Source organism: Sorex araneus, chromosome 4 (genome assembly GCF_027595985.1).
Source record: "Sorex araneus isolate mSorAra2 chromosome 4, mSorAra2.pri, whole genome shotgun sequence".
NCBI classification, from domain to species: Eukaryota; Metazoa; Chordata; class Mammalia; order Eulipotyphla; family Soricidae; genus Sorex; species Sorex araneus.
The window spans coordinates 37,591,678-37,616,135 of NC_073305.1; the positions used below are offsets into that span (position 1 = coordinate 37,591,678).

At 50.9% G+C, this 24,458-nt stretch overlaps 1 protein-coding gene across 1 annotated transcript; it reads right to left on the reverse strand.

The window, feature by feature from the left end:
* Positions 1-5,178: 5,178 nt before the first annotated feature.
* CX3CR1 (C-X3-C motif chemokine receptor 1) lies at positions 5,179-23,796 on the reverse strand. Its single transcript, XM_055136935.1, has 2 exons — positions 23,650-23,796; positions 5,179-8,475 (listed from the first exon to the last, which is right to left on the reverse strand). Exons 1-2 carry the CDS (start codon positions 23,746-23,748, stop codon positions 7,396-7,398), a joined length of 1,179 nt encoding a protein of 392 aa, XP_054992910.1. The 5' UTR covers positions 23,749-23,796; the 3' UTR covers positions 5,179-7,395.
* Between the last annotated feature and the right edge of the window lie 662 nt (positions 23,797-24,458).

Genomic DNA, 24,458 nt, shown 5'->3' on the forward strand with positions numbered 1-24,458 from the left:
AGTATACAGCAGGCTGGAGCAATAGTACAGCGGGTAGGGCGTTTGCCTTACATGGGCGAGGCCGACCCATGTTCAGATTCCTAGCATCCCATATGGTCCTCCGAGCACCGCAGGAGTGATTCCTGAGTCCAAAGCCAGGAGTAACCCCTGGCATCACTGGGTGTGACCCAAAAAGAAAAACAAAAGAAAGAAAGTATACATCTCAGGCAGATGCAAGTCATTTCTCCTGAACAGAAAAATGCATCATAACATAAGGATACAAATATCAGGAGGATGTGGGCAAATGCCTATCTTTGCCTCTGCCAAGTTAGTTTATAATAGTTTTCCCAGACTGCCCTCCAAAGTTTGTTGCTAGGGTGGTTGCTAAGGGGGATACCCTGAAGCTGTTGATAATCCTTGATATTCTTAGCATGGCATTTGTTCCAGCAATGGAGCCTCTTCTCCTAGGGGCGTCCAGCCATGCCCTGGGCCTGGAATTCCGCATCTCAAAGGTTTTCAGGGTTGGTCTCCACAGATGGGCCCTGTGTCTCAAAGGCCTTAATGTCCTTGGACTGAGTTAGGTTCAGTCCAGATAGTATTAGTTAGGTTAATTCCAGATAATATCCCTCCTCCCTGGCCCCAATATACATTGCCAGAGTGCTCCTAGCTCTCTGCCTGCAATATAACCAAACCTTGGGCCTCAGGTATGCAAAGTAGGTGCTCTACCACTGAGCTATATTCCTTGCCAAAGCTTGTTCTTTTCTTTTTTTTTTTTCCGGGCACACCCAGCAATGCTCAGGGCTTACTCCTGGTTTTGTGCTCAGAGATCACTCTTGGTAGGGTTCAGAGTATCATATGTGGTGCTAGGGATTGAACCGGGGGGTGAGGAGGCAGTGTGCAAGGAAAGCACCCTCCCTGCTATACTGTCACCCAGCATCCTCAGCGATGCTTGTTTTCTTTCTGTTATTTTGCAGGTAATGAGTCTGGATTATATTGAATGTCTCCACAATTAAAACTTAACCTTCCTGAACCCAACTGTGCTGAATCCTTAATAAATTCTCTCTTGGTCACCATTTGTAGCTTGTGTATATTATGGATACAAGTGTGTTCTAAATACACAAATTGCACAAGGATTCTCTGGGAGCCTGATTCATCGCTACTTCTACATCAAAGACATTTCCCCCAACCCCCCCTTCTAGAACAAATGTCATTCTCTTCCCAGGTTTTGTTGGGGTTCCCCACCCAATGTGTTTATTGTGGTAAAATACACACAACAAGAAATTTACTGTCTCCACCACATTGGAGTGTACAGTGTCATGGCTTTAAGTCCCCGATACTATTGCACAGTCTTCACCACTCTTGGGTTTCAGAACTCTTTTCATCTTGCAAAACCCAAACTCAGTGGCATTAAACTGTAATCCCCTCAAGATCCCTTCCCTCCCCCAAGGACTTGCGTGGCTCTGGTAACCTCTCTTGTATCCCCTTACCACAAGTGCTAGGGAGTCTCCTTCCCTTGGTGAGAACAGGGGTCCCTCTCTTAACCCCCCCTTTTTCCTTTTCTCTCTGCTTAGGAATAAATAGCTTTTACCCAGGAAGAACAGGTTGTTTTTCCCTTCCTGCTTCTTGAAGTCAGTGGCTAGTAATTTGTAAAGTAACGAAATCTACAAAATCCTGACCAAAAAAATCTAGAAGTGGGGGAAGGGCAAGGGTAAAGGAGGTAATGGGGTCGTGGTGTGTCAGCAAAAAGCTGTCATCTTTTTGAAACTCGAGACTGTGGTAGTTAACAGATGCTTGAGTACACTGGTCCAGCAATGTGTCAAATAGAAAGATGATGTTCAGCTCAGAGCTGTACACAGTGATGAAGAACTGGCTGCGGGACCCTCATCCACCAGCAGGCGTTAAACCAGATCATGTCTATAGGGACGCATCTACAGCCATTTGTGAGTTTATCACACAAGGAAGTGTTCTTGCTATAATGTTAGGTGAAAATGAAAAGGATAGATACAAAATTGGATGTAAGTTGTGTTTTCAACTTTTTTTCTTCCTAATCCTATTTCTCCCCCAAAAGGTAGAATAAACTACCTAAGGGTTGAGTGATGAGTACCTCTTGGAGTGGAATATTGTGTAATTAAAATTGTATATTTATTTCTTTATTTTGGGCTGGAGCGATACACAGCGGTAGGGCGTTCTCCTTTCACGCAGCTGACCCGTGTTCGATTCCTCCGCCCCTCTTGGAGAGCCTGGCAAGCTACCGAGAGTATCACGCCCACATGGCAGAGCCTGGCAAGCTACCTGTGGCGTATTCGATATGCCAAAAACAGTAACAACAAGTCTCACAATGAGAGATGTTATTGGTGCCTGCTCGAACAAATCGATGAGCAACGGGATAGCAGCGACAGTGATAGTGATTTCTTTATTTTTATATTTTCCTATGTTCAACTCTTTTGATATTGAGAAAAAGATATAAAGAGGACAGAATGTAGCTCAGTGGCAAAGCAGAGGACTTGCATGGGGAAGACTTGGGTTTGATCCCTGGCATGATCAAAATCAAACAGAAAGAATTGGAAAATGTATAAAGGATTTGCAATGACACATTAAAACGGAACGATCTTAATGAGCATTGGAACATGCAAATGAATGTTCAATTTTTGCTTCTATCTAAATAAATGAGGAAATCGTGTGAGTACGAGAGTCATTTTCCTGCCTAGCGTGTTTTGTGGTTTCTAGTGCTGTCGAGGGGTGTGTCTGTGGAGGAACTCTTGGCTGTTGCCCAACAGCACGCCTGCTACAGCAGAAATGGAAGCGGCCCATGTCTCTCTGTTGAAAGCAGCTCACAGCCTGTGCATGGATGGTGACTTGAAAAGCAACCGGGTATTTCTAAATCAGCCCTGTTCTACTGCTCTCACCATTTTCTCTCAGATAATGCCTCCCCTAGGCAGCTCGACATGGCTATCAGCTTGGCAAGTTAGTCAAGCTGGTTTTAGAGCTCACTGAAACAACAGTGGTCCCTAGGGGTCAGGGGAGTGAGGGGGAGATAAAGAAGAAATTTCCCTCTGAGTTGGGATAGAGCACTCTAATTTTGGAAGAGCATCATGTGGGGACCAGGTAGAAGCCGAGGTTGGTCTCTCGGGGCTGAAATGCCATGTTTCCAGTCGAAGTTGGCAGCATGGTGGGGGCTGGAGCTGAATCCCCCCCTACCCCCCGTGGGGACTCAGGACACCTCAGAGAATGATGATGGAAATAAGAATGAGAATCAAAATAGCTGTGCTCTGAGAGTGGGAGATAATCTTACTGAACCCTCCAACACTCCTAGCCGAAGTGCACAGCTCTTCTCATTTTCTACAGGAACAAACTGTCTCAGAGAGGCCCAGTCACTTGCCCACGGTGCTGGTGGACATACTGGGACTCTGTCATTGATTGCCTGCAGAGTCCACCAGCCCTTGCTTTGGGTGGCTGGAGTCCATCCAGCAACAACAAAGGGTTTGACCTACTTGTGCCAGAAGACATCAATCTCCTTTGAAAATGTGCCTTCCTAGCCAAACTTTAAAATGTGTCTGTTGGGGGGGCTGGAGCGATAGCACAGCAGGTAGGGCGTTTGCCTTGCACACGGCCGACCTGGGTTCCATTCCCAGCATCCCACATGGTCCCCTGAGCACCGCCAGGGGTAATTCCTGAGTGCAGAGCCAGGAGTAACCCCTGTGCATCGCCGGGTGAAACCCAAAAAACCAAAAAAAAAAAAAAAAAAACAACCAAAATGTGTCTGTTGGGCCCAAGTGATAGTACAGAGGGCAGGGTACTTGCCTTGCACACAGCCAGCTCAATTTCAATCACCAACATCCTTTATGGTCTCCTGAGCCCACGAGTAAGCCCTGAGTACTGCTAGGCATGGCCCCAAACAACCAAAAAGGTGCCTGTCAAGGAGGCAGGTTGTGGAGTGAGACACTGGTGGAAGTACGTTGACACTGATGATAGAATAAGTACTAAAAATCATATGCCTGAAACCCAACTCTGAGTGACTGTATATCATGCTGTGTAATAAAAAAATAAAAATTAATAAAATCACTGTATCACTGTCATCCCTTTGCTCATCAATTTGCTCGAGCGGGCACCAGTAACGTCTCCATTGTGAGACTTGTTCTTACTGTTTTTGGCATAGCTTTCTTTTTTTTTTTTTTTTTGCTTTATGGATCACACCTGGCAATGCGCAGGGGTTACTCCTGGCTCTGCACTCAGGAACCACCCCGGCGGTGCTCGGGAATCAAACCTGGGTCAGCCACGTGCAAGGCAAACGTCTTACCTGCTGTACTATTGCTCCAGCTCCTGGTTTTGGCATATCTAATATGCCACGGGTAGCTTGCCGGGCTCTCCAAGAGGGATGGAGGAATCGAACCCGAGTTGGTCTCGTGCAAGGCAAATGCCCTACCCACTGTGCTATTAAAAATTAATAAAAATTAGAACAAAACAAAAAATAATCTGTCTTTCTTTACGTAGACCATGGCTGTTGAAGGGGTTTTCAATGAACCTTCTTATCTTGTCCTTTTACTCTTTACTCTGTGAAATGAATGGCGTTCTTGAAGAAAAAAACTTAAAACATTTTTCTCCTACAAATAAAAGTGTTTATGTCTCCACTAGTTTTGTTTTTGAAATGCAATGATTTTTCTCTCTTCTTCTTGGGAGTCCAGATCTAGTTTAATGTTTGATTAAAAAGTTCAGGATTCAACAACTAGAATAAAGATCTAATAATGCAAATGCAATGAAACTACGTTGGGTATGTACCGTTGGTTGGTTGAACCAATGTTCCTCCAGGTTCCCAGCTCCCTATCTGCTCTCCTTGGCTTTCGACAGTCACTTCTTCCCTATCCTACGCCTCCACGCTCTCCTTCTCTCCTTTGCACATGCCATTCATTTTACCTATGATGCTGATCACTTCTTTCCTGGAGAATGACTTGTCCTGAAAGATTCAGGTCAGTTGCCACTACCCTCGTGTTATCACTAATATGAAGTATGCCTACTTGTTCACCTCTCTATTCTGTATTTAAATGTTCAATCGTTGAGGGTACAGGGTATGTCTTCCCCATCTTTAGAACAGCTCTGGATCTCAGATGACAAATACTATATACTCCATAATGGTTTTGTAATATATTAATGTCATATATATGTGTGGAAGGTTTAAAGTCTCTGTACCCTTTGGCTCAACCATCTCCTGGGAAATCAATTTATTCAAAGGAAATAAGAAAGAAAACTACAAGGGTAAACGTGCTGTAAATGAGTATTTTTCTAAGTATTGGAAACAAATGAAATGTTTATCCACAGAGCAATGGTGAGTAAATGACAGTACATGATCCTGATGGGAAGTGATTCACTCTCTAATTTAGTTAGCAAACACGCAGACTGCCAAGAACATATCAGAGACACTGCAATGAGTCAGATGCTTGTCGTGTGTGCACAACCTGGCAGAGTCTTCGAAACTGATCACTGTGAAAGTCTATGAAAGCAGAGAGCTATTTCTGGCCTGTGTTAAGAAGGGGTGCGTACGTGTGGAAAGCAGATTACAAAATTGTCTGCATATTACTAATGCAAATATGAGATTGTGAAGAAGTCGGAGGGACAACTGACAATGGAATGTGGTTAGAGAGGCAGCATCCTGAGCATTAGTAATGTTTTTCCTGTAAGCTTTAATGTTTTAGACTATTTCATGCCCTTCACTGCTCTTCTGACTTCCTTTTTTGTTTTGTTTTGTTTGGGGGCCACACCTGACAATGCTCAGGTGTTACTCCTGGCTCTGTACTCCAGAGTTACTCTTGGCAGTGCTTGGGGATGATATGGGATGCCAGGGATCGAACCCTTATCAGCCATAGGCAGAACAATCACCTTACCGATATACTATCTCAAAGACCCTGTATTCTCCAGACCTTTTTACGCCCTTGGCTGCTCTCGTGACCTTATCTCTCTAGGCTGGCAGTTCTCTCCAGATGTTTTGTTTTTGTTTGCTGGGCCACACCTGGCTATGATCAGGGATTACTCAGGAATTACTCCTGGCAGCGCCTGGGAGACCATATGGAATGTCAGAGATTGAATTTGGATCAGTTCCATGCAAGGCAATAGCCACTGTACTATCTCTCCAGGCCCCCAGATGGGCAGAAGTTTGCCATGAGGTGATTGAGAGGCAATATCCTGGGAGGATTGGGACCAGGAGGACACTCAGTCTATATTCCCGGAGTGTTCATTGAGTGTCAACATGAGAAGCAGCCTTCTAGACAGAGCCCGTTGGCTTCTCCAAACTCGATAAGCCACATTGCATAGGCAAAGGGCTATGCCAGGGGAAAGCTGAAGTCTGTGATCCGGATCAGAGGGTTGGAAGCCCTGTGAGCGGTAGCTGGATCCTTGAGCTGGAAAGGATCCTTCTGATGTGGAAGGTACCATTATCTCTGCAGCTCATGAAGAGATAATTCTCCAGAGCAGGAGACTGAAACTGGGTGGGCACCAAGCTCTCAGTGACAGAGCTGGGACTGGGAGCCACCGCTTACCCCTTCTGGCCTGGCTTCCTTCTGTTCATTTCCCTCGATTCGGGAGTCTGATTAGATGTGTGAGAAGATCTGGCTGATGCGGTGGGGGAAGGGAGCCTCCTAGAATCTGCTGGTGGGACCCCACAATGGAAAGCCTCTGAGTTCCCACTTGATGCTAGACCCTGGGATGGGGTGGGGGGCGGTGGGGAGACTCTGTGGGTTAGGAACATGCTGGAAGAGGGTGTGGTGAGGAGGAGCTGGCAGTGTGTGCTGGCTGTGTGGTCTGGGGGAGGCGGGGTGGGACTCCGATAGAGTGGGTGAACAGTTCTGTTCTCTCTGGTCCAAAGAGCACCCATTCTTCCAGCCTCTTGAGAATCAGTCTTCCTGCATCTCTCGAACAAGGAGGGAATGAAAGCTGCTCCCGGCCCCCGCCTCAGTGGATACCACTGCCCCATCCGGGGGTGGACACCCCAGGCTTCTCTCTGGGAGATTTGTCCTTGAGAGCAGAGAGAAAGCGGTCTCTGGCCAAAGCTGATTTTTTTTTTTTTTGTCAAGTCCAGGAGTCCTGTTTCTCCTCAGATCTGAGAGCCGGAGAGAGGGTTCTAGCTAGTTTTAGGCCCACATTTCCACATACTCTAAGGCTTCTACCACGTTTTTGTCCAAGCCACATGGTGGGCAATTCTCACCTCCCTCCCCAGCCCCTTTCCAGGCTGAGTCAAGTCGAAGTCAAATGTGTGTCACTTGCAAAGATCCCTGACACTGCCCACCCTTCATCATCCAAATCCTCAAAATGACTTTCGGGTTCCTCCAGAGGGGGACACCGATTCTGTCACTTCTTGCAAGTGGAGATCAGGCCCCCCCTCAGCATTCGGTGTCAGGCTCGCGGGTGGCAGGGTTTCTGTGGAGCAGCTCAGAGAAGGATGGAGGCGTCCCCGTCACTGGTGTAGTGAGTGAAGCTGCTATTGATGATGCTCTCCGTCCTGTTCCGGTGTGATTCCGGCAGGGAGAAGCTGGCGTGGACAGAGCGACCGCAGAGGACGGCCATGAATTTCCTGTACAGGTGGGAAAGGTATCTTCTGAACTTCTCCCCAGCGAACGCATAGATCAAAGGATTGAGGCAGCAGTGGATGAAGGCAACCATCTCGGTCACACTGAGGGCCAACCTCAGGTCTCTCTTCATGTCGCAGCTGGGGAAGAAGTCGTAGAGGGTGAGGGTCTCTAAGAAAATCAAAACGTTGTAAGGCGTCCAGAAGAGGAAGAACACGACGACCACCAGAAGGATCAGCTTGATGGCTTTCGCTTTCTTGCGATTCTTGCAGGAACACAGGGTCCGAATGATCCGGAAGTAACAGTAACTCATGATGAGCAGAGGAAGCAGGAAGCCAAGGAGGTTGGTCTCCACGTGGCGGAGCACAGGCCAGACCTCCTCTAGGACTTCTGGGTAGTGACCGAGGCACTCGTTTCCGTTTTGCTTCGTGAACATGAACTGGGGTGCCGCCACCAAGATGGCAGCTGCCCAGACCCCCAGGCTGATGGTCACGCCGTGCTGCACCGTCCGGCTGTTCATGGAGTTGGCGGCCAGGACAATGGCCAGGTACCTGTCAATGCTGATGATGGTGATGAAGAAGATGCCGCCGAAAAAGCCGATGAAGAAGAAGGCGGTGGTGAGTTTGCACACGGCGTTGTGGAAGCCCTGCTCACTGACCAGGTAGTGGGTCCAGAAGGGCAAGGTGGCGACAAAGAGCAGGTCAGAGAAGGCCAAGTTCAGGAGGTAAATGTCCGTGATGCTCTTGGGCTTCCGGCTGTGGGTGAGGGCAAACACCACCAACAGATTTCCCACCAGGCCAAAGGCAAAGACCAGGGAGTAGACGATGGAGAGGAAGACAGACCCAAAGGCCACGATGTCCCCCACGTGGCAGGCTTCGGCAAACTCATCGTACTCAAAGTCGTCTAGACTGGATTCGGGGGAGTGGGTGGGCATGGTGAGGTCCTGGATCACAAAAGAAAATAAGCCACAGCATTAGTTCCTGGAGAAACACATTCAGAATTATTATTATTATTATTATTATTATTATTATTATTATTAACTTTTTGGGTCATACCCAGCAATGCTCAGAGGTTACTCCTGGTTCTGCACTCAGGAATTACTCCTGGCAGTGCTTAGAGGACCATATGGGATGCCGGGGATCGAACCTGGGTCAGCTTCGTGGACGGCAAATGTCCTACCCACTATACTACTGCTCCGGCTCCCACATTAGAAATTCTGATGGCCCTTACATTTCTCAGGTCATGCACACAGCTCCCATCAGCTTTGTGAGGGAGGTGGGAGTGGATCTCTCTGAGCGCACAGTTCTGTGGGGTTGGGTGACTGGCCTCAGCCACGCTGTGAATGTCTCAGTTAACGGCTCGACTAACTGCCAGTTTGCATGCCTAATTTGCACGTAGACCTCTGTAGGTTTGAGCTTGGATTTTCAAGAGTTCTGTCAAGAGAGAGGTAGTAGGGCCAGCACGTGGAAGGGGGAGTGGAGAGAATTCTGGGGTTGAGAAGAAAGTGGGGAGGTGGTGCTTGTTCAGCCGTGATGCACACTTCCAGTCCACACCTCAAGGCAGCGCTCCCGGACTTTCCTTTATCTCCACCTCTTCTGCCCTGGGGACCTGATTTCTCCTGCAGGAAGCTAAAACTGCTCTTCTATTTTCTCCAGAGCCTCGAACAGACCTATGACAGAGATGCCTTCAGCTTTGGTTTTGTTTGTTTTGTGAAGTGAAAAGATTTTATTTAGGATGTATGAGAGAGGCAAGAAGAAGAGGAATCAATCACCTGATACTGAGGTGTGGACAACTCCAGCACAGAGTGTGGAGGGTTTATTTTATCTCCAGTCTGTTGGTTTTGTTTTGTTTTGTTTTGTTTTTGTTTTTGGTCACTTCTTGTCCTTCTCCTTAATGGGTGAGACTGAGCCTTTCACCATGTCTTGGTTTGCCAGGGAATTTTCCAGGATTAGCACTGAAAATCTCACCACTGAGGTTTTCAGCATTGAAAACCTGTTAGAAACTCCTCAGTTCTAACCAGGAGGTTCAGAGGCCAGACCAGCCTCCTGTGAAGGACTCGTCACAGGCCTGGGAGGGGCAGGCTGGGCCTGGCGGGGCAAATGAATCCAATAATTAGTTGCCCTGGCCTGGCCTGGCCTCCCCTCACCATTCTCATTTCCTGTTTCCTTCTGAACAGACACAGAAAGCTCAGACTCTCACGCCCAGGCTGGGAACCTGGTCTGGTTCCTCCTCTCCTTCCCCTCACTGCCCCCTCAGGAGCCGGGAGGCCTCAGAGCAGCCCCTTCGCTCCAGTCCTTTGCGCCCTCCTCTTCCTGGCGACACCACAGCCCCCTCAGAAACCCCAAGCACATTCGTTCGTTCGTTCAGGCGCCCCTCCTGGTTGGCACTGCCTCCCTCCCCCACCACAACTGAAGGCAGGGTTCGCACTCCTTAGCCACAGGCGTTTCCGCACTGGCATCCTTTTCACTGCGGTTTCACAAGGTGGTGCCCACCGAGGTGAGAACTCGTGCAGCCAAGCTGGCCGAGCCCCGCCTGCCTCTGCCCGCCGCCCTTCTCCCCTCTGCCCCAGCGTCCTCCGGAACCTGGGCCTCAAGGCTGGGATGCAGTTCCCCATCTGCTTCCTTGGCTTTGGGCTGCAAGGTCCTTTCTCAGAGAGGAGCCTCTGCCCGTGACTCAGTGGAACTGCTCAGGGCCAGGCAGCCCGTTCCTGAGCTCTGCGCGTCTCCCCTTCAATAGTGTACACAGAGAAAGGGGGCTTGCTGCTGGGGACCGTGGCTTGTCAACGAGCTCTCTCTTTCTACCACTGTGCTGCATCAGAGGGAAGCTAGTTAGCTCTTGGCTAAGTCAGGGAGTGCCAGGGAGACCCAGCCCCTCCCATCCTCCTTGGCTCACCCCCCACCACACACACACACCTCCCCAGGGGAAAGTGCTACGGCGCTGACCCCAAGGGTGGGCTACGGTTGCGCTACAGTTGATCCTTTGAGCCTTAGAGTATTTCCCAAGCACTAGGTACCGTGGGACACTTGGTATTTTGCACACTGGATTTTGCCAGCCTGCATGTAGAAGATTTGCTTTCTACCCTTGGCACCATGCCTGCCTCCCGGGGACCTTGGGCAAGTCTCGGAGTGAGCGTCATGAGCTGCTGGGGAAGAGAGCAGGAAGACTGGCGGGAACTTGGATGTCCTGGTTGAGCTAAATTCCCAGGGCTGGGCCAGTGGGTCCCTGCTGTAGGACCGGGCTTCTTTCTCGGGGCCTGCTCACAGCACTGTCCTGTGGTCCTGCTGCAGCCGTGGCAGCTCCTGGGGACACAGATGCAAAGACAGACACGCTGGAGACCTTTGGGCACACCCCAGCTGCCTGCAGGCTCCCACCTCTCACTGCCGCTCTAGATGTCTGGCCTGGAGGTTTTCCTTCATTTCGTGGCCTGGAAAAGACTTCCTGTTTTGTGTTCCCCACTGAGGAGTGCGAGGGAGCAGGGACACCCTTTTCTGAGTTGCCAGGCTCGTTGCTAAAGGGCCTGTACTGTTATTGATCGAATTCCTTCTGCAGTTCCATGGGAAAGCCCTCGATCTAATACATGGCTGCAGGGATATGTGGGAGAGGGAGGAGAGGGCTGGGACAAGAGCATGGAGAAGGGGACAGAGAGGTGCTCTAGGTACTTGACCTGCGTGCAGAAGACCTGAGTTCAATCCCCACCACTGCCACCTTGTCCCTAGAGCATGGCTGGATGCAGCCTTGGAGAATTCCCCCCGAGATCCAACAGGGCATGAGCAACAGTCATAAACCCACTGGCCGGGGTAGTAGAGCATCACAGGGGTGGCCTTCAGCCCTGCTGAACACCAGTTGGGAGCCCCTCCCCCCACCGAGACACACACACACACACACACACACACACACACACACACACACACACGGGCCAGTTTGGAAAAAAGGCAGCTGACTGCCTTGATGAGTGACATGGAGGTTCTCAATCCAGCCCCTCGCCATGCTGTACTGGGGTCCCCTTTGAGGAGACCACCACTCTGCAAACACATACAAGGCTACAAGGGCATGGCAGGGACACAGAAGAAAAGGGTGAGGCACTGCTCGGCCTCTGAGGGCCTTGTCATTGCTGTGGGGACAGAGTTTGCTGAAGACTGAATAGTGGGAGGACGCGAGGTTCTCTTCTGCAGATGGGGTGCCCCCCAGGTGCACAACGGGATGGGAGACATTGCTGACGGCTGGACACCGGGTGGGTCAGCCGTCTCCCAGGGGTGAAGAGCCCTGAGCTAAAGGCCTATGCAGAGTGCGAGGGCTTTATCCAGCTCCCGAGAAGGGCTCCCGCTGGGAGGACCTTTCTGGATTCTCCACTGGGAGTTGAAGCTAAAGGTGTGGCCCCAGCAGATGGGAGCAGGGAGTGTCCTTTCTGAGTGGCCTTCAGAGACGGGAGGGACTGAATGGGCCCTTCACATGAGACTGCGGTTCCTGGGCCCTGGGGACACCAGAAACTGAAAACCAGTGTCCAGGGAGGAAAGTGAGGACAGCAGCACCTCAGCTGGGTCCCACATAGACAGGGCTCAGGAGCGGAGGTGTTGCCTGCCAGGGCATGCTTGAACAAGGAAGACCCCAAGACCGCCCATTCTAAAGTCATGGCCAGCAAGAACAGGAATCCTGGGCTAGAGAGATAGTACGGCAAGTAGGGTAGCCAGTAGCCTTACACACAGCAGACCCAGGTTCGATCCCCAGCACCTCTTGTGGTGCCCTGAGCCCTGCCAGGAGTGATCCCTGAGCACAGAGCCATGAGTAAGCCCTGAGCACTGCTGGGTGTGGCACCCCCCTAAAAAGAACAGAAATTCCAACTCCACTGGGCACACCTCAGGCCCTTTTCTGTTCTTCCCTCCCCATCTGGACCTTCTCTCCAGTTAAATCAAACTTTGACTATGTGATGTGGGGCTGGGAAAAGGGGAGCCAGAAGCTTGGGGTGCACACAGTTGGCACACACCCAGGAGTAGATGTTGAAAGACATGTTATAACGGCATGGCGGGCAGGCTGCCCGTGTGGCTCTGTCACCCTGACCCACTTCCTCTTCTCAAGACCGCTCATTTATTTGTGAAATTTTTTTCTCTTCTTTTTCTTTTTCCTTCTGCGGGGGGAGTCATCATTAACCACTTTCCAACCAGCTTCCCCTTTTCACTTCCCGTCCCCGTGGCGGGGTCCGATCCATGTTCTCGCCTCTGTCCCTCACTCTCCCTTCTGGCTCGCTGATTCCTAGATCCAGTGCCTCTTCTAGTGCTGGATCCCTCCCCTCCCGCCCCTCCATGGTGTCTATCTGTGGCTGGAGGCCACAGGGGAAACTGAGTCAGGCTGTATCTGTTTGCCTTGGGACCACAGGAAACATGACGCTCTTGGAACTCTGATCCCGGAGATACCCACCCAGGCAGGCCTTTGTGCTCCTGAGTCGGGGCTTCTTCTCTGGAAGCCTCTGCTCTTAGGGGAGAGGAGCTGCCCTCACACCACACGTCCCTCCCCCTCAAGCCCCCCTGGCGCTCTCCCGCCAGCCTGCCTGAGAAACTTGTCTCTGCCCTGCCCTGTGCCACTGGCAGGTGCTCGGAGAACTGCCAGAGAACCTCGATTTAAAGCCATGCCCCTGGGCTGGAGCGATACTACATCGGCTAGGGCATTTGCCTTGCTTGCAGCCGATCTGGGTTCGATTCCCAGCATCCCATATAGTCCCCCGAGGACTGCCAGGAATAAATCTTGAGTGCAGAGCCAGGAGTAACCCCTGAGCATCACTGGGTGTGACCCCAAAAAAGAAAAAAAAACCACCATGCCCCCCGCCCCCCACCTCCCCAGGCTGCTCCTCTGGGCAGGCTGTCATGGGTCACTTCTCCAGAACCAGAACTGAAAACCAGAGCCAGGGCACCCTTGGCGGAGGAGACGGTCCAGGACTGGTCTGAACACTCCACCTGGGTCTTTCCCTCTGACTCAGATGGAGACCAGGCGGTTGAGGCAGATGCCGGTGGTCACTATCTCTTCTGCCACTGCTTGGGTTTCTCACTGGTGAAGTTTCCAGCTCTCACCCTCTCACCAAGGGTGGAGGGGACGTGGCCCAGGGGTAGACCTCTTGCAGAGGTGAGGGCCTGGGTTTGATTCTTGGCGTTTAAAATCCAACAAACAAATAGCAAAGAAATTTGGGATTCTTTCTCTAGGGGTCAGTGGGTAGGGCGTTCGCCTTGCACGCGGCCGACCCGGGTTTGATTCCTCCGTCGCTCTCGGAGAGCCAATCGAGCTACTGAGAGTATCCTGCCTGCACAACAGAGCCTGGCAAGCTCTCCGTGGCATATTCGATATGCCAAAAAGAGTAACAACAGGTCTCACAATGGAGACGTTACTGATGCCCGCTCGAGCAAATTGATGAACAACGAGATGACAGGGCTACAGTGCTTCTCTAGAGGAAATACGGTGCAAGTGTTGGCTGATTTTTGCTTTCCAGAGCGGGGAGCCTCCTGGGGCTCACACTTCCCACAGATGTGGGGGGACCCAGGGCAGTTTGATCATGGTTCTGCCTCTGTTCCTTTAATTTCTTTTTCAGAGGGGGGCACTCCCAAGCAGTGCTCAGAATGACCAGGGCCCCCTCCCTGAGATCTCAGCCGACTGGGCTGGGGTTCTATTTGAAGGCCAGAAGATGAGAAGATGCAGTGTTGCTCAGGCCCTCAGGAGCCAGAGATTACATGGGCACCCTGGGGGTACTTGGGGGCCTTCAAAGCTGCAGCTGCCCATGTCTGGGAATTGAGTGGTGCCAGGCATCGAACCCAGGTCGGCCACGTGCAAGCAATGCAAGGTGTGCACAGAACCCCCTGGACTATCGCCCTTCTCCTCTTTTTATTTATTTATTTATTTATTTAGGGGCCACTTCCAGCAGGGCAGGGGGTGAGGGGGCAGCATACTGCCATGGGTTCAAACTCAGATCGATACCTAGCTTGTGCTCTAACACTTGAGTCATATTCTCAGTACTGTCACTGTCACTGTCACTGTCACTGTCATCCCGTTGTTCATCGATTTGCTTGAGCGAGCACCAGTGACATCTCTCATTGTGAGACTTATTGTAACTGTTTTTGGCATATCGGTTACACCATGGGTAGCTTGCCAGGCTCTGCCATGCGGCGCGATACTCTCGGTAGCTTGCTGGACTCTCCGAGAGGGGTGGAGGAATCGAACATGGGTTGGCCGAATGCCCTACCATTGTGCTATCACTCCAGCCCACTCTCAATACTATTTACTATGTATTTTATTATCATTTTGTTAAGACCTGGCTTTAAGGGGCCAGAAAGATAGTATAGGGGTTAAGGGGCTTACCTGGCACACAGCTGGCACCAGTTCTGTCCCAGCATCATGTGTAGTCCCCTGAGCACAGAACCGGAGTAAACCCTGAGCATTGCTGATGTTGCCCCATCCCCCCAAAATAAAGTGACTTAAAAGAAGAAAAAGAAGGCCCCACTCCACAACTGAACCTCATGAACCTACCAAACCACCAAAGTGTCCCAGAGTTACAACTCGGACAGCACCTCAGATTTTCACAGTGCCATCAGTCCAGTAGGATCACAGCCGATCTGAGGGGGAAATTACACAGAAGCCCACCACGATGAATGAGCCTAAACAACAGCACAGACGCCCAAGTAGCACCAACAGCAGATCCTCAGACGATGTTTAGTAACATCATTGTGAGATAGAACAATTATCACAGATCGACTCTTACCAATCTAAGATTTGATCATTCCGTTTCTTTTGTGTTGTAATAAACGATATGAAGTAAATAGGATTATGCCTGCAAGGGGGCAGGCTGGGATGGTAGGTGGGAGACTGGGGGTCACTGGTGGAGGGTTGGTCACGCTGGTGTTGGCATTGGTATTGAATAGCCTGAAACAACTGTATTAGGAATATCTTGGTAAATCATGGACTTATAATAAATTGGGTTTGTTGTTGTTGTTTTTAAAAAATTCATTGAAATAGCACTGGCTTTGAAGCCCCAGTTGCTGATAGAAAAGCACTGGTCCAGACCATCTTAGGGGCCTGACCAGAACTGACTTGCTCTTCAGCAAGAACCCAGCAGAATAGTCTGAAGGAGCAGCCTGCATCCCAGGCCTGAGAAGACGGGCCTGGGAGCCACTGGCCTTCAGCCACGAGCATTTTGATGAGGTTCTGTCTGCATAGAGATCAGAACTGAGTCATGCATTTTGAGATGGGGCAGGTCTTAAGCATCACCCCCCATCTCTTCCTACTAGGTAGGAAGATCCAGCCCCTCTTCCATCCCTTGCCCCCAGATCTTTGGCTCCTGAGTGTCATGTTCTATGGTTTTGCCATCTGCAGTGACAGTTGTCTTGTAAGAAACCTGCTTTCGGAGGCAGCGAGGGGCGAGGCTGAGCCGGCAGGAGAGAGCAGAGACGGGGCCTTGCCTTCTATGCAGAGGCGTGACCTGGCACATCACGAGCTCTTCTCCAGTCCCCGTGCAAAGTTGTCCCACATGAATCTCCTTCAAAGCAAGACCCCCTAAAGCAACTCAGCCCCAAACCTTGCTATTGTGCAAACTTTCTCCTTCCTACTGGGCATAGGACCTAAGATCTCATATACACAAAACATGAGCTTGTCCGAGGAGCTACATCCCCTGCCTTGCTTCTTGAAAATAATAAAATTTTAAAATTATATCTATATATGTGTGTATGTGCATATGTGTGTGTGTGATTAGATTGGGGATATTCTCAAGGGCCTGGAGTCAGGCTTTGCTTGCGGGCGTCTGCCCCCAGCACCACACAGTCCCTGAAGCATCCCCAGATAAACTAATTTTCTTGTTTGTGGCATGATATGCTTTTCAGCCCTACAACTACATGAATCAATCCCTGCTGAGTCTAAACTTCATCACACTCACCACACTACAGATCTACTCGGTGCCTTTACCAGATGACTGACCCTGACCTTCATCTACCTTTTCTCTCTTCTCTCCCAACAGCCAGGGATTTGCTCTTAAAAATCTAGGCATTTCTGCTTTGTTTGTTCATTGGTTTGGGTATTTCCTGCTCTTTGTCTCTGGATTTCATTTTTGTTTGCATTCATCAGCCCCAAGGTCAACATCCAGGGCCTCACAGATGCAAGGCAAGTGTTGTACCATAAAGGCACATGCCTGTTCCTGAGTTGTTTATCTTCTGCCTGGGTGTGAACTCAGTGTGGGTCTTGCTCTGTCTAGCATGTTTGACTTAGCGACGTGCCCTCGAGGCCTATCCATGCTGTTGGGAATGGCAATGTGTCATGTTCTTTTAAAGAGTTGAGGGGTTGGAGCAATAGTATGGCGGGTAGGGCACTTGCCTTGCGTGAAGCCGACCTGGGTTCAATCTCTGGCACCCCATATGGTCTCCTGAGCACCACCAGGGGTAATTCCTGAGTACAAATCCAGGATTCATTCTTGAGCATTGACGAGTATAGCCCCCAAACAAACAAACAAAACAAATAAAATAAACAAATAAAGAGCCGAGTAACAATCACTGTGCCCATAGACACACCCTGGGATCACACTCTCAAGGGCATGTGGCAGGCACTTTCCCCCTGTGCTACGGCCCTTGCACTTCTAGGCTGAGTCCTGCAAGCTGGGATGATCTTTCAGGCAGACAAAGGCAGAGATGGTGGGTTTTGGGGGAGGATGGCAGTTGAAGCCAAAGGTACTGAGGGTCTAAGTGCAGGGAGGTTTTCTCCAATAAACTGAGTGGAAGGAATGTACTAGAAACAAAAGAAAGTGAGATTGGTGTGGGGGAGAGGCTAACATGTTCTGGGAGACTTCAAGAAAGCCCAGGTTTGTCTAAGGATTCAGAGAGAACCCAGACAGGAGAGGGAAGATGAGTGGGTGGGCGGGGCGGGGGGGGGGGTGGGACTCTCAACGTCCACACTAAGAAATGATAAGGAAAACTTATAAGTGACCTTGGTATAGGTCATGAGAGGAGAATGAACGGGCCTTTGATCTAACATATCATGAGGGGTCAGGAACGGGGGTGTGGTGTCCTGCGTTTCATCGTATGAGCTGACTTACGGTTCTGTAAGTGATGGGAGATTGAGAGCAGTGCAGTCAGTCTTGTCAGAAGCCGTGTCTGTTGGGCACTTAGCGACAGTGAGAGGAGAGGGGCAGATTCTGCATTAGTCTACGAATTCCCGTCAGCCTTCTGGCAGCAAAGAGTCGGTGCTGCTGGTACTGTGGCCATGGCATGGTCATCACCCTGGCTGTGTGGGTCTCCACCGTGCGAGGGCCAACTTTGCTCTCGGCTCTACTGCGAGTGACACACACCTGCAAACCTTCCTTTTGGAGATGCTGTGGATAAACATGTGCGCATGCATGTGTGTGTGTGCATGCGTGTGTGTGTGTGTGTGTGTGTGTGTGTGTGTGTAGATATGTCCCCTGAGATATGTAATCATATGTAAAACATGAATCAGGAAAGTGTGAGTCCAGGGTCTGGAGTGACAGCACAGCGGGTAGGGCGTTTGCCTTGCACGCAGCTGACCCCGGTTCGAATCCGAGCATCCCATATGGTACTCTGAGCACTGCCAGGAGTAATTCCTGAGTGCAGAGCCAGGAGTAACCCCTGTGCATTGCTGGGTGTGACCCAAAAAGAAAAAAGAAAAGTGTGAGTCCTTATATATGAAGTACTTGAAGGTCAGTAACAGGCAACATGGTCCAGTAGCTTAGGGAGGCATATTCAGAGTACAGTTCTATATACATCTATAAAAATGCAGACTTTTATGACCACAAAAGATAAAAGTAATAAAAGTCAGGATTATGGAACTTCTGAAAAAGGGGCTGGGGTGGTTTGGTAGGGACCTGAGAGACGGCACTGGGGGGCTCTCAGGGTCCTCTCTGGCTGCCTGGGTAGTGACGTGGTAATAGATCACCTTCCAATATGCTATCAATCACCGCCCTGGTCCTGGGCTGTGCCGAATGAACATGGGTTTAAGGAACAGGGCAAAGGGGCTGGGGAGAGAATTAAGAGACAGGGTGGAGGCTGGACTTTAGCCAGATGGAAAGATGAGGGGATGTAGCGTCTGCTGTGGCCAGGGAGCCTTGAGATAAGCAGTCAGTCCTTCTGCTGGTGAGGAGAGGGGGGAAAGCAAATTCTGAGCACCCCTGGAGGGGAGAGAACAGATCGGGATTCAGCGGAAGCCTCCAAAGCAGGACTTGGCATCTATGTGCCCTTGACGAGGCATCCTGGCTCTCCTGGGCCCAGTCACGACAGGAGAAACGAGCCTGCAGGCCTCAGAATCCCTGGATGGGGGGCTGGAGCGATAGCACAGCGGGTAGGGCATTTGCCTTGCACGCGGCCGACCCGGGTTCGATTCCCAGCATCCCATATGGTCCCCTGAGCACCGCCAGGGGTAATTCCTGAGTGCAGAGCCAGGAGTGACCCCTGTGCATGGCCGGGTGTGATCCAAAAAGAAAAAAAAAAAAAAAAAAGAATCCCTGGATGTACCGCTGGGAACTTGTCTTTGAAGAAATCCTCACCCCACCCTACCCCTCCCGGTAGCTTCGCCATGCCAACAGGGCAACTGTGGCCTGTTGGGGACCAGGAGCACCCCTGCCCTTCCAGCTTTCCCAATGCATGTCGCCTGCCCAGCGTTAAGCAGAGATGTGGCGTGCAAGTAGGACAGGAAGAGCTGAGCACTCAATGGACTGAACCCGGGGCTAGAGGTCCTCCGAGGCCAGGGCTGTGGTTGCAGAGCCCCCTGCGGCTTTGACGCCTTGGTGGCCCCGGCCAGCGTGGGAATGGGGTATTTCCTGTGCCAAGAGGGAGTGAAAGGTCAGCGCTGCTCTGTCCTTCCACTCTCGCCCCTCGCAACCTCATTTGAAAGTCTTCAGTGCTCTCAAGGCCCACCGGCTTCCCGAGGTCCGCTTCCAGCACAGCAGCAAGCACTGTTTCCTGGAGCTTTCCTGGTCCATGCCCTCCCTCCTCCCCTCCCCCCAGCAGACTCACTTTGTCCCTGTCACTCAGCTGCAGCAACTCGCAGCGCCTGGCCAGGCCCTGTGGTAGCAGGACCAGGGGCTTAGCAGGGGCTGGGGGCAAAATCCGGGCCTCAGCCAAGCCCCCGTGAGCTGAGTAAAAGGTGGGTGGCCGTTGTAGAGCAGGGAAGGGGTGCGGCTGGCGTGTGGCTGACGCCTCAGAACTCTTGTTTCCTAGGGATGGGGAAGCCCTTAGTCTCAGGGCGATCCCGGGTCACACCGGATCAGGACTAAGGCTGTTTCCTGCCCCCACAATAAGCTGAACCAAGAGATGAAGGGAGGCAAGTCACCAGGGACCTTGCTGAGTTCACTTTTCTTTTTTTCCAGGGGTTCTGGTTCTGAGCCACCACACACACACACACACACACACACACACACACACACACACACACACACACACACACACAAACGCGCATGTGCGCACACATCTCCAAGGTTCAGGAAACAAAACACCAGCAGCCCTGACTTATAAAGCCCAGGCCCTTGTCCACCTGCCTTGGCAAGGATGACCTCTCCCCTCTCCGATGCAGGAAGCACTGGCTTCCCAGGAGGAACCTGATGTGTGGCTTTATTTGTTTATTTAATTTTGCAGTGTCAGGGGGTGCAACGCAGGGTCTCAGCTGCCTTCGAGGCACGCGGCAGCCTGGAGCCGCATTCCCGCTCTACTCGCCTGCTTCTTATATACCTAATCGGCTTCCCTTTGGGCACAGGACTTTTCTACCTCAAGGTTTGGTTCGGTTTTGTTACTTGGGGGCCACACTCAGAGGTGCTCAGGGTTTACTTCTGGCTCTGTGCAGAGGGATCACTCATGGTGGGGCTGTGGGGGGACCCCAGCGGGTACCAGGGGTTGAACTGGGTTAGCGGGGTGGCAACGCAGGCACGCTACCCACTAGACTATCTCTCCAGCCTCCTTCCTCATGTTATTTTATTTTATTTTTTTATTTTTTCTTCTTCTTCCTCATGTTATTTTAATGTCTTGTAATTCTTTTTAAAATTTGAATCATTATGAGATACATAATTATAACATTGTCCCTGAGTTTCAGTCACACCAGTGCCCATTTCTTGCCACCAATGCCCCCAGTTTCCCTCCTGACCTGCCTCCGCCCCTGCAGTCCTCTATGGCAGCACGTCTCTCTCTCTCCCTCTCTCCCTCTCCCTCCCTCTCTCTCCTCTCTCTCTTTCTCCCTCTCTCCCTCCTTCTCTTTCTCTCCCTCTCTCTCTTTCTCTCTCCCTCCCTCTTTCTCTCTCTCCCTTCCTCTTTCTCCCCACCTCTCTCTCCCTCCCTATTTCTCTCTCTCTCCCCACCTCTCTTCCTCCCTCTCTTTCTCTCTCCCTCCCTCTCTCTCCCTCCTCTCTCTTTCTCCCTCTCTCCCTCCCTCTCTTTCTCTTTCTCTCTCTCCCTCCCTCTTTTTCTCTCTCCCTCCCCCCTCCCTCACTCTCTCTCTTATTGTCCTTTTATGCGTTGTGGTTTGCAATACTATTAATGAAAGGTTATCATTCATGTCACTATACCTACTCTCAGCACTCAATTTTTGTCCAGAGTGATCATTTCCAACCATCCTTGTCGCAGTGGTCCCTTTTCTGTGCTAACTGCTCTCTTTCTCCTCCTTTGTGGTAATAACTTCCGACCACGAACCAGTCCTCCTGGCCCTTGTTTCTACAGTCCTTGATTATCATTAACATACTTTTTTTTTAATATCCCACTAATGAGTGCAATCATTCTGTTTGTCCCTCTCCCTCTGATTCCTTTCACTCAGCATGATACTTTTCATGCCCATCCATTGTATAAGCAGATGTCATAGCCTCATGTTTCCTAGCAGCTTCCTAGTGTTTCAGTGTGGGGACACCATAGCTTCTCTCCCCACTCATCTGTTCTCGGGCACTTGAGTTGTTTCCAGATTCTGGCTATTGTGAATAGTGCTGCAATGAACAGAGAAGTGCAGATGGCTTTTTTTTTTTTTTTGCCTAGTGTTTTGGGGCCAGTTGGGTATAATCCCACTAACTCTATTGCTGGGTTCTAAGGAAGATCAATTTCTAATTTTTTGAGGAATGTTCATGCTGCTTTCCAGGAAGGCTGGACCAGTCAGCACTCCCAACAGCAGTGAACGAGAGTCTCTTTCTCTGTTGGATGTGTGCCAGTCTCCTTGGCCTGAGATGGCATCTCATTGTTGTTTTGATTCGCATCTCCCTGATGATTGGTGATGGAGAGCACTTTTTCAGGTGCCCTTTGGCCAATACTCTCCTGTTTTCTTGTCTCAACTTTTGACAGACGAGAAAATAACCTGGAGGGGGCGGGGGACAGAAAGCCTCCCAGTGTCCAGCCTTTCCCTGGCAGGGCTCGAGGGGCTCAGGGCATCGGCTACAGCGCTTGTGGCACTCAGGACGGACAGATGCACCTACCTGCCCAGTGGCCGGGCCCTCCCAACACCCCAGCCCCACCCCAGCCCCTGCCTCCTGCACACAGGTGCCTACTCGTCGTTTCTCTCCTCTGACAGTGTTTCACGGTGACAGATTCCTGGAGCCTGGGTGCACCCACAGTGGTGATACTGCACACGCCAAGCTCGTGCTGTTTACTGATACAAGCGTTTCACTCTAGGTGCAATAGACGCTTATTATAAAAGATGTAGATCATAAAAAAAATCCCCAAAGTGCATAAAATGGATATGAAGATAGTACAGGGGTTAAGGTTCTTGCCTTGCATGTGGTTGAGCCTCTGGGTCCCCTGACATGACCAGGAGTGAATCCAAGCACAGAACCGGCAATAATCTCCAGCACCACTGGGTGTGGCTCAAACCCTCCCCCACCTCCCCCCACCCCCCAGCCAGAGAAGGGGTGCGGGGAGGGGGGCAAATATCAAAACCATCCTCAATCTGCCTTCTTAGAATCAACCACACTGGCTTTAAGTTTCTTCCCCACTCAGTCTCTGCCCTGGTCTTCCCCTAGGTCCCGTCTACACTCCCAGGGGCAGCTTAGTAAAGGCTCCCTGCAGCCCTCCGCGTGCCCTTGCTAGGGGCTGGGAGGGAGACACGGACAGTGTCCACGGTGGCTCAAAATCTTACGTGGCATTCACTTCTCAGCTTTGAGATCTTGGGAGCTGCAGATGCTTAAAGCCTTTTGGCTAGGCCTGGAGAGCTAGTGCAGCAGGCAGGGAGCTTGCCTTGCCCTTGACCATCTGGATGGATCCCCAGAGCCCCCGCCTGGCTCTCTGAGCACTGCCAGGAGTGATCCCTGAGGGCACAGCCAGAAATTAGCCTTGAGTGCTATCAACAAACAATAATAAAACCATCTTTACGCTGTACAGGTAACACATGTGAATTCAGGAAAAAACTTGTGTAGTACCCCAAACCCAATTTCCATGAAGAACCCCTCTGGCTATCATTTCATTGACTCTTCATGATGGCATCCACTGGAGGGTTTAAAAGTAAATCCCACTGGGGGCTGGCATCATAGTATAGTGAGAAGGCACTTGCCTTGCACACGACTGACCAGGGTTCGATCACTGGCATCCCATATGTTCCCCCAAGCACCAGCAGGAGTAATTCCTCAGTGCAGAGTCAGGAGTAACCCCTGAGCATTGCTGGGTGTGGCCCCTCAAACAAACAAACAACAACAACAAAAGAAAACCAAAAAAAAAAATCTCATGTTCTATAGGATTTGATTTCACCCATAAACACACAAGCATGAACCTCTAAGTAAAAATCTCTAGGATTCTTTTTTTTTAAAAAAAAGTCATGAACAGCTTTGTAATTGTGTATCTCACTGTAATTCAATTAAAAACATAAATTTTTTAAAAATGGAGAAATGACATTCTCAGAGAAGCAGGACAGTGGGAAGGGCGTTTGCCTTAGAAGCAACCAACCAGGGTTCGATCCCCAGCATCCTATATAGTCCTTTAGCAGGAGTGAAAAAAAATAACCCAAATAAATAAAAATAATAAATAAATAAATACAAATAAACTTCAACAATATTTCTCACTGCAGGCGGCAAGTCAGGCTGCAACAGCCTCAGGATAAAAGATCTCCTGTTGCGTGTAAAGCCAACAGCATCTTTGACCACTGACCCCTGACCCCCTGAGCCCCAGACCTCACCCCCGGAGTCCTCTGCTCCTACCTGGGTCAGAGTCTGGAAGGGACTCCTGGCCGTGCCTGGAGGCTCCCGGTCCCACGAAGACTGGCCCGGGAGTTTCCCTTCCCCTCCCAAGTTGAGCATCTTTATTCGCAAGGTTTAGCCAATAGCCTCTGATTTCCTGTTAAACGCAGAGACTATCTTTAGACACCACCACAGACAGTGCAGCCCCTCCTGCTGGAGCCCAGCTCGCCACAGGGGGCTCTGCCCTCTCAGACCTGAAGAACGGGGCCCAGGAGGACGTTTGGAGGGGCGCGGAGAGGGGGCCTGTGGAAGGCGAGACACAGTGGCGCCGCTCAGGGGTGAGAGACAGACAGAGCAGCATGAAACTAGCAGCGTGTCTGTCTTCCCCTGGCCCTAAGGGGAAGCCGCTGGACACGCTTGGGGCCCAGGCTGGCGGAGTGACAGCCCTGCCGCAGAGTGACAGCCTGCTGGTGGGTACTTGGGAGAAGCAGCACAGGATCGGAGGCCCTGCCCGCAGCTGACATCAGCAAAACTCTGAAACTGTAAGCACATTGAAGTGGTTTGTTTCATTTGGGGGCCACACCCAGCCATGCTCAGGGATCACCCCTGGCAGACTCAGACTTATGGGATGCCAGGCACCAAAGCTGGGTCGGCCACGTGCAAGGCAAACGCCCTACCTGCTGCACCATCACGCGGACCCCCGCACATTGGGCTTAAGAGCTGCTGGCCCAGCACTCACCTAGACAGCGCCTGGAAGGAGCAGAAAAATTGTTATTATCCGCACTGCCCTTTTCCAAGGCATTTGGTCGCTCCTTAGACCTCCGGGGCCA

Bases quoted from the DNA above. Each gene is read 5' to 3' on its own strand.
- CX3CR1 (XM_055136935.1), bottom strand. From the start codon at position 23,748: ATGCTCAACTTGGGAGGGGAAGGGAAACTCCCGGGCCAGTCTTCGTGG. The intron at 8,476-23,649 runs GTAGGAGCAGAG...TTTGTGATCCAG, and splicing joins CCTTCCAGACTCTGACCCAG to GACCTCACCATGCCCACCCA.